The 14,386-nt window shown below is 40.2% G+C and overlaps 1 protein-coding gene across 4 annotated transcripts in view; it reads right to left on the bottom strand.

The window, feature by feature from the left end:
* The window catches only part of arhgef10 (Rho guanine nucleotide exchange factor (GEF) 10), a 153,032-nt gene that overhangs the window by 31,050 nt on the left and 107,596 nt on the right, over nucleotides 1-14,386 (bottom strand). For all 4 annotated transcript variants that reach the window (XR_005008541.1, XR_005008542.1, XR_005008543.1 and 1 more), the window contains 3 exons: nucleotides 12,385-12,605; nucleotides 10,819-10,976; nucleotides 4,427-4,569 (listed from right to left, as the gene is read on the bottom strand). Coding sequence is in view for 1 of the 4 variants with exons in the window: in XM_036593312.1 (XP_036449205.1) it covers nucleotides 4,427-4,569; nucleotides 10,819-10,976; nucleotides 12,385-12,605 (522 nt within the window). In the remaining 3 variants the exon portion in view is untranslated. The remainder of the gene's footprint in view (nucleotides 1-4,426; nucleotides 4,570-10,818; nucleotides 10,977-12,384; nucleotides 12,606-14,386) is intronic.

Here is a 14,386-nt window from a genome sequence, read left to right as displayed (position 1 = left end):
GCTAACAGCTCATGCACAACTCCTGGCCTTCACCAAGCCAAAACAGGTCTGGAGGTGTGGATACGATTAATGGGGCAATCATGATTACTTTCCACTGACTCATCACAGAATAAACAGCCAACACGCTGCTCTGCACGGTATTACAGATCACTGCGGGGAGCAGCTCTGTCTCAGTGGGTTGTGTAGAAATGTGCGGAGTGCAGTGACGAGGCTGAAGGCTGTAAGTGAGCATGCATAACTGTCTGACTTCAGCATCCACTGTCCCTGAAAGGACTCTACTGCGAGAGGAGCAGGTGCAGATGGGACAGTAAGGAGCTTAGTGACCAGAGCAGGATTGAGTGTGTGTCTCTGTGTGTGTGTGTGTGACAGAGAGAGAGAGAGAGAGAGAGAGAGAGAGAGAGAGAGAGAGAGAAGAATTTACTATTCTGACACCTATGCTGGTGTCTTAAAAAGAGAGAGAGAGAGAGAGAGAGAGAGAGAGAGAGAATGAGAGAAGACTGAGAGGGGAAGAAAGAAAGAGGGAGCGAGAGTGAGAGCGAGAGACAGTGAGAGAGAGAGAGCGAGTGAGAGAGAGAGTGAAAGAGAAAGAGCAAAAGAGAGAGGGCGAGATATAAATATAAATAAAATAAAAAGTGAGAGAGTGTACAAGGGAGAAGAGGGGGAGAAAGAGAGATTGGGGAGGAAGAAAAAGTGAGAGAGAGAAAATGCAAAAGATGGAGAGACAAGAGAGAGAGAAGGAAAGAGAACGAAAGACAGAGGGGGGAGGGAAAATGAGAGGAAGAGAGAGACAGACAGAGAGGACAGAAAACAGAGCGAGAGGAGAGAGAGGAGAGAAACAAAGAAAGAGAGAGAGGAGAGAGAGACAAGATAAACAGATAGAAAGAGAAGAAGAGAGGAAAGGAGAGAGGGGAGAGAAAGAGAGAGAGAGAAGAGAGGTAGAGAGAGGAGAGAGAGAGAGGAGACAGAGAGACAGAGGAGAGAGACAAGAGAAACAAACAGAAAAAAGAGAAGGAGAGAGGACAGGAGAGAGAGCAAGAGCGAGAGAGAAGAGAGAGAAACAAAGAGGGAGGAGAGAGAGAGACAGAAGAGAGGAGGACTGGGGAAAGGAGAGAGAAAGAGAGAGAGAGAGAGAAGAGAGAAGGAAAAACAGAGAGAGGAGAGAGACAAGAGAAACAAACAGAGAAAGAGAAGGAGAGGAAAGGAGAAAAGAGAGAAATTCAGAGACAGAAAGAGAGGTGAGAGAAATAGAGGCAATAGATAGATAGATAGATAGACAGATAGACAGATAGATAGATAGATAGATAGATAGATAGATAGAAAAAGAGAGAGAGAGAGCGTCTGCAGGCGTCTAAGGGTTAAACACAGCAAACACATCCCTTTTAGATACACACTCGACAACTCTGTTCAAACGTAACTGGCACACAGTGAAATAAAACACTGCAGCACTGAGCTGAATCTCGTTCACGGATGAGAGCTGAGTTTTTCAAAATGTTCCCGTTTCTTCAGTAAACGTATCCGGACGCAGAGGGAAGCGCTCTGGGGAGTATTTAGCTGTGTGAATGCTGGAGCTGCCTGGCTGCTCAGGAGCTGCGTGGGACAGCGGAGCAGGAGAAGTGTGAACTCACGCTGCACACACACCCACCTCTCTCCTGCTGTCTAAAATAACCTCCACACAGCGGCCTGCCGTGAGGAGGAGGAGAGCAAACGCGCTGCTCAAATTCCAGCCCTATTAAACCGGGACAGTATAAAACCACCAGCACCAAACCAAAGTGTTAAGCATCTTTCTGCAAACCAGCTGAAACAGATTAAAACGTGTGCAAATGTCTTGCTAGGGCTGCTGCTGGCTTAAAGCTGTAGCTCAGCAAAAAGCTCATTTACACAATTCCCCCTTAGTCGATTAGACAAGACATGTTTGGTGTGTTTGCTTTTTCAGTTCTGCGCTGGAGCTAAAAAGGCTGGAATAGCTAACAAGGAATGGATGCTTAAAGAGACGTGGTGGGTAAGGGGGGTTAGAGGCGCTGCAGCATCTCCAGACTGCAGGACTGTTTAACTCCATCTACTAAAAAATAATAATTCGAGCCTTTACTTCACTTTAAGGTGGTTTGAATTTTTATTTATACATTTTTATGGGTGGGAAGTAACAAAGTATATGTACTTTGGGTAACACTTTTCTGTAGGCTGCTGTTCATAAGGCTACATGACACCTACATTGCAACAAGGTTGTCATGACAACTGATATAACCCTGCATAACTGTTTATGAACACTTATTACAACAGACGTCATCCGCTATAAATTTACCAGTTTTCATCGGTCAGTTAGAGTAGCCTTTATGACAGATGATGCCTGTGGGAATAAGCATTTATAAAACAGCTACACAGGGTTATGTCAGTTGTCATAACAACCTTATGTAGGTGTCACGTAGCCTCATGAACAGCACCCTGCAGTAGTGTTACCGTACTTTGTTACTAGGGTGAGTAACCTCATTAAAAATTGTAGTTGGTAGTGTAAATGAGTGTAATGTACCTCAGCAGTAATATCATTATGATTAAATGACATTAATTACATTGGCCGATACCAGTATCCCTATTTGTTACTGTACTTCAGTAAATTTTTAGACCTATCTGTACTTTACATGGGTATTTCTATCACTTAATACATTTTCCTATTACTCATTACATTTCAAAAGAAATTTGAATTGTTCCTATTACGTTTTCTCATTTATTTATTTATCTTTTTTGCAGATCGGGAATCAAGTCAAAAGTCAAAAACTTCAGTGGAAAAGCTGCGCTCGTCATATGTCTTTCCACGGAAGGCCGGGCTGAACCGTAGAGCAGTGTTACTCTTATTTGCGAATTTTAAAAACACTCAGCTCAAAAATCAATATTGATTCACTGGCATATGTACCATCCTCGACATTGCCATCAGTTAAGTTTGCTAAAAGACCTCGATAAATAAACACGCAGGCCTCACCACCGTAGCTCGGTGAGTAGCTTATTATAATATAGAAATACCATGTTGTGTCACTTATGTGTTGTGTCACTGTGCCACATATTGCTGGTTGTGCTATTCAAGGCGCTCGCTAACAATGCTAATGTTCATATGGGCTGATTAGGAGGAATTAAAGCTGGTGGACTTTTTCTCCTCCAAAAGTAGCGTAGTAAGTGCTAGTTTCTTTAGTCTTTCCATTTAGAGTGATGTGGTGTTGAAGTTCTCCTCCACAGCACCGGCTATAAAGAACCACTCTGCTCCTTCTCTGCTTTGCAAAATTTGGTAGCTTTAGAACCAAAAGAAAGAAATAGTTGCAAGCCACTGCTAGACAGTTCTAGACAGTGCAAATACATCAAGAAAAAATTCCCACTCCCACGGCCTTAATTACAAGAACTATTTGACCTGGCTGGTTCAAAGAACAATTCTTGGTGATCAAAACTGATATTAAAATGAGTCTTTTATATGATTTTGCAGATCTAATGTAAAGCATTATTTACACTTAATGTCATGGTTGCAGCCCTGTGATGGACTGGCGACCTGTCCAGGGTGTTTCCTGCCTTCCGCCCTGCTGGGTCAGGCTCCAGCTCCCCCCGCGACCCAGAAGGATAAGCGGCTTAGATAATGTGTATATGTGTGTGTGTGTGTGTGTGTGTCATGGCTGTATACATCTAATCAACAATTTTTGAACCCTGTGTCTAACAAATAAACTTAATACTAAATACCTCTATTTTTATTTGAAGTACATCTTGAAGCCAGTACTTTTATACTTTTACTTGAGTAAAAAATGTAAACCATACTTCCACTTTTACAGGAGTATTTTTTTTTACCCAGAGTGTTTGTACTTCTGCCACCTCGGTACATTTTCATGCAGTAGTCATGTACAATTCAAATAAACACTGCATTTTCATTACAGTGAGTCAAACTGCTTCCCTGACCAACTGCTACATGCTTTAAGCGCATGTTGCTGTAAAAGTACGTGCAGAATAGTGGGGCGTAATATTATTTTTTAACTAAATAAAAACCAATTAATGTAACAATTTCTCATGTTTTGAATTTATGTTTTTTCCCTCAGTTATTATATCTCCCTCTCCGTGTACGTCCAAGTGTCTTTGCATGTAGCTTAACTTTGGCTTAAGGCCAGGGTTAGCTTCATTAGCCTCATAGCTCCAGTATTAAACTAAAAAAGCAAACTCCAGACACCAAACATGTCTTGGCTGACTAACTGTAAGTGAGGTAAGAGAAAAATGTTGTCAGTTTTATTTTTCACCAAACTATTGCTTTAACATTCGGAAGTCATAAGTTCCCTCAGAGACCTACGCTGTAGTAGCTGTGCTACTCTTATTCATAACCCTGTGGTTTCAGTACTGAAAGCTGGCCGGTTCCTCTGCTATGTTTCTAACTGGAGCGTGAACAAGCAGGTGGTGGGTGTCCATTTACCTCCACAGTGTGCGTGCGGGTGTTGATGATGAAGACCTGCCCTCCAGACGATGCCCACACATGCTCCCCAACGGCCAGCAGAGCCTTCACCGGCAGCACCCCGAGCTTCAGCAGCCGCACACTGGACGAGTCCCATAGGCCGTCTACAGGGGGAGAGGAGGAGAAAAAACCCTTTGTTTTGCTTGGAAACATTTAAGTACCAAAGGTAAAAGCAAAAACATGCAGGGTGGTGTTTGATTCTATCTCACACCGACCTGTACTTAAAGGACTAAGGGACAGAAAACTGTTTAAGTGGGAGAGCATCAGGAGTTTGTGTGGCATTATACTTCAATTACAGTTTACGACAAGAACTGCTCCTTTGGAACAACAGTTCCCTTCATGGAAAAAATAAAATGCATCTAATCTTAAATGGCCCATTTCCTACATTTGTCTTGTATACTTTTCATCCGCTTATAACATTTGTGTGGTTTTATGCATCAAAAACAGTCCAAATGAATGTGTACATGACTCTCTCTTTACCCTTTAGGACGGGTTTTGTTATTGTGCCTTTAAGACTCATATGTAAATGATCTCAGTTCTGATTGGCTGCCCTGTATTGCACCAATCCAGGCTGAAACACAGCTTATAGCTTCACTATGAGTGGGCAGGGCTAAACTGCCACAGGACAAAGAATTTAACAATGCCCTGGCCCTCCAGGACGAGCTCGCCAGCCTAGATAGACAGAGGCTACACTTGACCAAGCTACAAAAAACTTTCTTAAGTTACAGAGCCTTACAGGATCTCTGTATACATTGGATAAATTCATGAAAAAATGTAATTTATGTAAATATAAAGACATTGAGGCCACGGTGGCGTCAATCAAACCATACCACCACCTATCAAGACTGAATAAGACGCTATAAAATAATTCATTAGCATTTATTAGCTTAGATAATTCGATAGGCACTAAGCAGTTATTAAAAATGAACAACATAAAAAACAAAAAGGGGAAGAGGAGGCGACTGCTGACGGAAACGCAACCATAGAGAGTGCAGCAACATTAGTCATGTCCCCCATCCATCAACCCACTGAATTCACCCACTCCGTGTGTGTAGGCATGGTAAAAGCACTGTCCACAAAAGCTTCGCCGCGCCGCCTACATTATTACAGAAATGTGAATGATAATGATGAGAATCACCTGTAGCCAAAGTCAGATAAGAGTTAAGAGTGTGGGGGTGGCAGGGATTAGGGGGAATGAACAATACATCCTGCAGAAAGTGAATGACTTCATTCTATTCTATTATGTAGGGAGAGAGAAGGTGCTATTGAGTGTGTTCTTCAACACACACAGGCTGCTATTGTGGAGAGAGCAGCACACTGAACACAACTAAACTCAAACACGAAACTGCCTCCACCTCCCAGAGAGGAGAAACACTGGAGGGGTGTGTGTGTGCGTGTATAATGGCTTGCTGTGTGTAGTCCAGTCTCTTAGAGGGGGTACGCTGGAGGAGGCAAATTAAATTATAGGAATTGTTGTCTGAACAAAACCTGGAATCTCCAAAATAATAACTTTACAGGAGAAGGAAAAAAACCTTTTACTTTTAATGTAAGGCAATGGAACCAGACTTTTTTCCAAGTAACTTTTGGCCATTTCTTTTGGTCCATTTCACGAGGCATTTTCAAATTACGTCAAAAACTGACAAAAATGGAGATACAAGGTTTTGTACTGACAGCAGCTATATATATATATATATGTGTGTGTGTGGTGTGTGTGTGTGTGTGTATAAAGTTCCTGTGGAAGCAACATCAGTACATTGTTGGTTGCTTCCTAAAATAGGTTTCCGTGGCTCAGCATCTGCACACAAGCCCATGATCACTATGTGCTATGCCAAGTGACGGCTGGAGTGGTGTAAACCACGCTGCCACTGGACTCTGGATCAGTAGAAACCAGTTTTCAGGTGTTAGGAATCATTCTTCATCATCTAGCAGCCTCGTGCCATATCTGGATTTGGCAGATGCCAGGAGAACACTACCTACTGGAATACCCAGTGCCAACAGTGTCCCGTTTTATATAAATTTTGATTGATTTTCAAGTATTATATCTGTTTGTTGGGCATTTGAGTGTTGAATCTCACATGATACAGTCGATTACTGCGCCACATTTCAATAATCTGATTGATCGCCGCTCCGCTACTTTCCATAAACTTCATTCAGCACAAGAGAGCAGGGTGTGCCCCAGTGGTTTAATGTTACATGTATCACATGACAGCATGTTATGACATGTTGATGTAAGTTAGCCAAAAATTTGAAATGAAAAAGCAAATAATTTGACATGGCATTGCTGCGTGTGTTAAGTATGCAGCTTTAAACATCTTCCTGTGTCCCTGCAATATGCATTTCAGCAACATAAAGATGCTTCTATCCATCCACTCATCTTCATTCCTCACTGGCCTCAGGTACCTTCAACCCGATCTTCATTCAGTGTGTGCACTCCGGCCTCGCTGCTTACATAACACGAGCTCCCACACATACACAAACTCAAACTCCAGAATAGCAGTTGCTGATGGATTTCCTCTCTCCCTCTGCTTCAGACAATCCAAACAAGTTCTGCAGAGAATTAAAAAGTTTGGTCTGATGACTCAACACAGTCAGGGAAAAAAGGCCTGAGCAGCCACACAGCCGGCCAGTACGTCATCACTCTGCAGGATTTCCCAGGCACACTCTCAGCACATTAAAAACGGATTAAAAAGCCCATTTGCTGCATTTCCAGTAACTTAACAGTGCTGTAAAGTAGGTGCTTTTTCAGGACGTCGGGACACGAGCACACCGGCCTGCGGTCCGGACACAAACTCTCTCCTAATCCTCCTAATAACTCCAGCAAATCTGGACACTTAAGCCTGAGCTCAACTTTTATTAGCCCACTTCCACTTCACCAAGTCACAAGCTTTTTGGCAAACAGCCAGTGCCAATAAACCCTAGATGGCATTGTGTTAAAACCCATTCGCTTGACCCTATTAAGGAGAAAAACACCTAATAATTGTACCATCAGGCTCTATAATCCAGTCGCCAGCGAGAGAAACGGAATATTTCGGAGCGTTCCAGTACGGGAAGAATTATGGAAAGAGTGAGCGAGAGGGGAAAGGAAAACATTCTGTCACTGTCAGATGTCCTCCAGGACTGCGAGACCTGAAACCCCCTCGAAAAAAGGACGTTTGAGGCCGTTCTGGGATCTGTTTTTGTAACTTAGGTCACCAGAAACAGCGGAGCAACCAGATCCAACTCACATTCTTTAGATCATTACAGGCAGTCAGTCATCCAGGAGTGGATGAGTGCTGTTTAGAGTGCATCAATATGAGGCAGTGCTGCAACCAATAATCCAATTACTCACAATGTAAACTCATCCAAAGACAAGGTTTGTATTTGAAACATGAAAATGTAATAACCAAGGGATCCTTCAGGGCCTTCCAGGCCCTCCTGGTCAGTGACATTACAGTTTACTAAAAATAAGTGTGCATGCTTTCAGTGTTTTCATGTACTTATTAGAGATACACTAAACAAAATTATACTTCAGTATATTTGGCTTATACTGACAATTATAAAATGGATAGTCCTAAAATCTGATTGGCTAAGCTGTGTATAAAGCCTTTGTAAAATCCATGATATGCGTACACCTCTGACCAGCTCACAACAACTTGTACTTAATCTTTTGATCAAGATGTACTTATGAAAAGTATAATTAAGTGTTCTTGCCTTATACTTAAAGTTTAAGGGTACTTGGCTTGTAGATTCGTGTGGAAAAGCTTTTACGTACACACAGAAACAGCTAAAACTGGCTGGTGTTATTGACGATTCTTCCAAAGTGTCAGTTTGTTGTGTTTCGTTTTGAACTGGAATACTGATTTATGTTCTCATGTTTTGGTATCAAATAAAATAGTTGTTCGAAAATTTAGATTTAAAAAGAAGACAAATATGTTCTTAATCTTGGGTATATCTAGTGAATTTTTACACATTACTTAACTTAATAGAACTCTAGTAGTACACTTTAAAGTGCAAAAACCATATAAGTAGTAAGCTATAAGTATTAAGTTCAATTTACTTGTAGTTTAAAAACTATTAAATTCGTTGTTTACTGAGAGTCTATTTAAAAGTGTACATTCATAAACTAGAAAATGTGATATAATTTTTGTAGCGGTGGAGAAGTGGAGCTACCATGACCACGTCCCCACACATACACGTGAAAGCCACTCCTCTCCCTGATCAGGGACAGCTGAGGCCAACCAGAGGAGGAGCAGAACTTAAAAATATACTTTTATAAACTAAAAAGTGGGTCAATTTAGTCCCAAGAAGTACTGAAATAATACATTTACAACATACTCTGAGAACAGTGATATTAGTATACTTACTACATAAAGTATACTTGGGAAATATACTTGTACTTTACTTAGGTTTACCTAATAAAACAAACTTTAGGTATACTTTTTTGTACGGGTTGCTACTCACAGCGTCAGCTGCATCAGGACTAGCAGTGAGTTTCTGTCCAGAGAGAACAGTTTATCGTTGTTGATCAAAAGCCCTTGCTGCTGTACCAAAAACTAGCCTGGGGATTTAGCAGAAATAAAAGTGTCTGGATTCGTGACAGATTCAGTCTGCCTTTGTCTTTACCATCTTTCTACTCCTCGCACTCGCTCCCCCTGTCCCTGCTCTTCTCTTCAGCTGAAAAAATAGGTCACAGGGACCAGATTAGGAAGTCCTCAGAGAGAGCTGCAGTGATTGCCTCATAGCAATATGAGAGAGAGAGAGAGAGAGAGAGAGAGAGAGGGAGGGAGAGAGAGAGGGAGGGAGAGAGATGGAAGATGAAAGAAAAAGTCATGAAGAAAAGTGAAAACAACAAAAAAAGTGAAAAGAGAATGAGAAAAATGGAGAGAAGGAAGATGAAGGAAGATACCGAGCTCTTCTTTTGGACTATATGAGGACTAAATTGCTATTTGGACAGATGAGCAATGTCATTTTATGGACATCTGTAACGTTTATGACCGATTTGCATGGGATTAGAAACATCGCTATAACTGACAATTTACATTATTATCATCAAACAAAAGAAAATCCATGTGCAACACGTTCAGCTACGAAAAAATGTCCAAACATTTAATATAAATGTGATTTTTTTTTATCCTAACAATGTGCGCAATGACACATTTCCACCAGGGGGGTCTCCAAATCCCCCAATCTTACATGGTGTAGCTTTAAGAACAACAGAAAACTTATGAAAACTCCTTTTCCACATGATATGATGCAACATTTACTGACACACTGATTTGCACTATTCCTACAGTTTGCTCTAAGGTAAAAATGGGAGAGTGTGGTCTGTAAAAATGACTAAAACCGCTAAAAAACATCGGCAATAATCATAATACACCACGTGTAAAACTAAAAGTACTTAAAACTTCCCAGTTTCTTAACAGTATTTATTGTCCCAGCAGTTCTTCATCCATTCATAAATCACTATCTGATGAAGACAAAACAAATGGACTGAATGCTTTTCATGCTTTATAGTTTTATGCTTTTGTGTTTATGCATTATATTTTTGAAACGTATACTCTATGTTCTCATGTGATCTTTTTGGTAACACTTTATTTGGAGTACTCCCTTGTAAACTCTTAACAGATTATCAGTAACACATCAACAACATATCAGCGCAGTAGCAGTAATAAAACATCTGAATACATTTTAGTTAATATCTTGAAGATGATCTGTTGAAACATTACTTACATTAAGTAGATGTGTTGTTAATATGTTACTTCTATTATGCAAAACCTAACCTTACCAACCTTACTCAAAACCCAACCCTAACCCTGGCCCTAATCCTAACCTTAACCTAATCCTAACCCTCATATCGCTATTGTCGGAAGAAAACCTCGTATCTTAAAATGATAACTTCATAAGAGAAGGAAAAAACCTACTTTACTTTCAGTGCAAGTCAATGGAACCAGACTTTATTCCGAGTCATTCTGGGCCGTTTCTTTTGGTCCATTCATCATGAAATTCTGATACAATGTAAAGGGCAACAGAAATTTTCAAATTATGTAAAAAACTGAAAAATGCCAAAAATGGAGATGAGGTTTTCTTCCCCCAGCAGCAATATGTTTTTGACGTTACCGAGAGTCTGTTGAGTGTTTGTTTCATCTAAAAGGGCCACTCAAAATAGTGTCACCATCTTTTTTTTCTTGAGGCATTGAATGCCTGTGGTTTCTTCTTTGTATGGAAACACTGAGGAAAATCCCTCACAACTAAGTAGCAATGGCAATAAACAGTGATTGACTGATTGAGAGAGGTTGGAAGTGAAAAGCCTGATTCAAATCTGAGGAAAACAGAGCAGCTCACTGAAGCTCGCTGCTGAAGGTTCTGAGCCTTACCTGCCGTTCTGGAGTAGACTGCGAGTGAGCCACTGACCAAACCGGCATACAGACACGGACTCTTGTACGCCAGACATGTGACTGTGGCCTTGTCCGGAGAGAAGAAGTGCTGCAGACGCACTTTCTTTGAGCGCTGACTGCTCTTATAGACGGAGATACTGTAAAACAGAGACAGAACACAGGCCATCAGATGCTAACATATCACAACACCACGTATAAAATTCTTACCAACACTGATAGCAGAGTATCTAACAGACAGCAAACACATGAGATGACATACTACATTTTCCTTTCCAAAGACTTGAGCATCTGATACTGACCTGATATTTATCTTCATTAAAAACTTCTCAAACAATCAGTGTTTTACCCTAATGGAAGAAATAAGTCTACAACATGACAAACAAAACTGCACTTTATTATTATTATTTTTATTATTATTATTATTATTATTACCCGGTGAACCTAACATCTCACTAAAAACTTTATCTCCGTCTCTTTTAACTTATTAAAATCTTCTTCCGGAGTAGATATGGCATTCCACAATGGATCATGTGGAACGGGAGCTTTCAATGTGCTGTTATGTTTCCTATCACTGTATAAAAGAAGCTCAGTGCTGCCTTTATTGTTGGATGCACTGTGATAGTCTCCATTTGAACGCACTAGAACATTCAGAGCACAATTTTTTACAGTTTTATAATAACTAGGATAATCAGAATTATAATAAAAGATGACCAATGTGTGAAGCATATTCTTAATTATGCGTTACGTCACATTCTTAACATATCAAATAAACACAACGGCAGCAGCGGAAAATCACTTTATTAACAGAGAAGACAAGACTCAACTGCAGAAATAGCTGCTTTTGCATGGATCTTTATGGATCAAACCCTGCTCCTGGAGATCGACCTTCTTGCAGAATCAAGCTCCAGCGCTAACTGTCCTCACCTGAGCCATCTAACTATTGCTCTCAGAAGTCCTTGATTCGCTGTATAAGGTGTGTTCGATTTGGGTTTGAGGTGAAATGCGTTTGGGATTAGTCCGACTGTGAGAAGCAGAAAATTAAACTTCTCAGACTGAACTTTAAAACTGTGGAAAAATACCTGCAGATTTCTTCAAAAACTGAAAGCAAATGTCAATAAAATGGAAGCTTTAATAAAAGCAAAGCATGGACACACTAAATACTGAAAAAATGTACTGAGTTGTTGAAGCTTTTAACTAATTCACTTTAAATATTACAGTTAAATACTTTTCTCTTAGCCTTTCTAGAACAATGAATATCTTGAACATCTTGGCTGTTTTGACTGGAAATTAAAGAACTGAAGAGTCTCTTTCTTTTGCACAGTACTGTAGCTGCTGAACCAAGGTGAACTCGCGAGGAAAGCATAGATAATACAAGTCTGAGCGATTTTTATTTTATAAGAGAATCCTTGAGAAACATAATGACTGCCAAACTCGCCACCAACCTTAACTGTTCCTAACCTTTCATACAGGTCGGGTCGTGAATTCTCAGTCTGCAGCACTGAAATCAAGCTGGCTGGATAGAGATCACTGGAGTTAAAGTCTTACCTCCCCTCCTCCATCCCCACACACACCGTGGGTGTGTCAACAGTCCTGGGCTGGGCGTTTTGTTCAGGGTTTCCCTCACCGTCCTCCAGGGGCCCATCCAGGGGCACGTAGGTCATACAGAGGATGCGCGACTCCACATTGAAACACTCAGTCACCTTCGGGCTGGAGTTCTGCATGGCCACTATGGCAATCTGGCCCATTTGATTGGTGCAGCTGGCCACCTGACCACAAAAAAAACACAATCTCATGAAATATAGACACTTCTAACCTGTGCCACATAAACTTTGGATGTTTTATTACAACTATTGGGCTCTGTTGTACAACCCCAGTTCTAAAACAGTTGGGACGCTGTGCAGAATGTAAATAAAAATATAATGCAACGATATGCAAATCATGTAAACCATATTTTTAAAAGAAAATAAAGGACACTTTTCCACTTCCCCTCAGTCCATTTAAAATGAGCTCGGGCCCAGAGAAGGCGGCAGTGTTTCTGGATCCTGTTTATATTTGGTTTCTTCTTTGTGTTTTAGAGTTTTAACTTGCATTTGTGGATGCAGTGATGAACTGTTTTCGTAGACGATTGTTTTCAGAAGTGTTTCTGAGCCCATGCAGTGATTTCCACTACAGAATCATGTCTGTTTTTAATGCAGTGCTGCCTGAGGGTCCAAAGATCATGGACAGCAAATTCTGGTTTTTGGGCCTTGTCCCTTGCATACAGAGATTTCTCCAGATTCTCTGAATCTTTTAATGTTATTATGTACCATAGATGATGAAATGTCTTTGCTGTTTTACAGTGAAAAACATTATTCTTGAATTGTTGCACTATTTGTTCATGCAGTCTTTCACAGAGTGGTGAACTCCTCCTCATCTTTACTTCTGAAAGACTCTCTGAGATGCTTTTCTATACCCAATCATGTTACTGACCTGCTGCCAATCAACCACCAGGTGTTTTTTTTAGCATTACACAACTTTACCAGCCTTTTGTTTTCCCCCATGTTTTTGGAACATGTTGTTGGCATCAAATTCAAAATGGGCAAATATTTTTCAAAAACCAATCAAATTTCTCAGTTTCAACATTTGATATGTTGTCTTTGTACTATTTTCAAAGAAAAATATGGTGTAAATGATGCAGGTTATTGCATTTTGTTTTGTTTTTTTTTAATTTTGCACAGCGTCCCAACTTTTTTTGAAACGGGGTTGTACATTAAATGGCCTAAAATATCAGCAATTTGGTAAACCATTATTTGGAAGGACTGTACATGCTTTGCAGATGCTTACTTTATTCTTAACATACACTCAACTAAATATCTATTAAAATGAACCTTATCTTTATCCTCCCTAGACTCAACCTTAACCCTAACCCTAGCCCTATCCCAGGTTATACTCCCAATCCTAACCTAAATGCTATTGAAAATCAATTAAATTTTGCCACAGAAGGACAGATCCAAAAACGTTTTGCCTGGTTGCAAACGCTTTTTTTAAAAAGTGACTCACAATTTACTACACAGACACAAAGGCCCTTTAGCACCCATTATAAGATCAAAGGGGCGGTAAATACAGACTTCATGATCATGTGCACTATTTAATGCCTGTGAAATCTTTGAATAAGATACAAAATAATCTTTGTATTTTTACTTAGAAATAAATGACATTTTCTTACTATCTCTAAGTAATTAGACTTTCTCAAAGAGCAATAAGTCACTGAGTGCGTTTACATGCAATTAATAATCAGATAACTGCCGAAAATCAGATTTTGTCGGTAATCCGATCAACACATTTACATGCACCTGAGGAATCAGATAATGGGAAACTCCAGGTCTACTTGAGTCAGACAGTAATCAGATTTTTGCTTTGCAACCAGTCAATAAACTCACAGAAGAAGACATAACTTAATGCAGAACTAAATATTAAATATCACACCACTTTACCTGAAAATATGAACATACATCATCTAGAATATGAAGAATATTGAAATCCTTCATTTTGCATACAATGTAGTTGG

Source organism: Colossoma macropomum, unplaced genomic scaffold (genome assembly GCF_904425465.1).
Source record: "Colossoma macropomum unplaced genomic scaffold, Colossoma_macropomum, whole genome shotgun sequence".
NCBI lineage: Eukaryota > Metazoa > Chordata > Actinopteri > Characiformes > Serrasalmidae > Colossoma > Colossoma macropomum.
The sequence above is the reverse complement of the archived record's forward strand: the minus strand, read 5'-3'. Positions and strand labels throughout refer to the sequence as shown.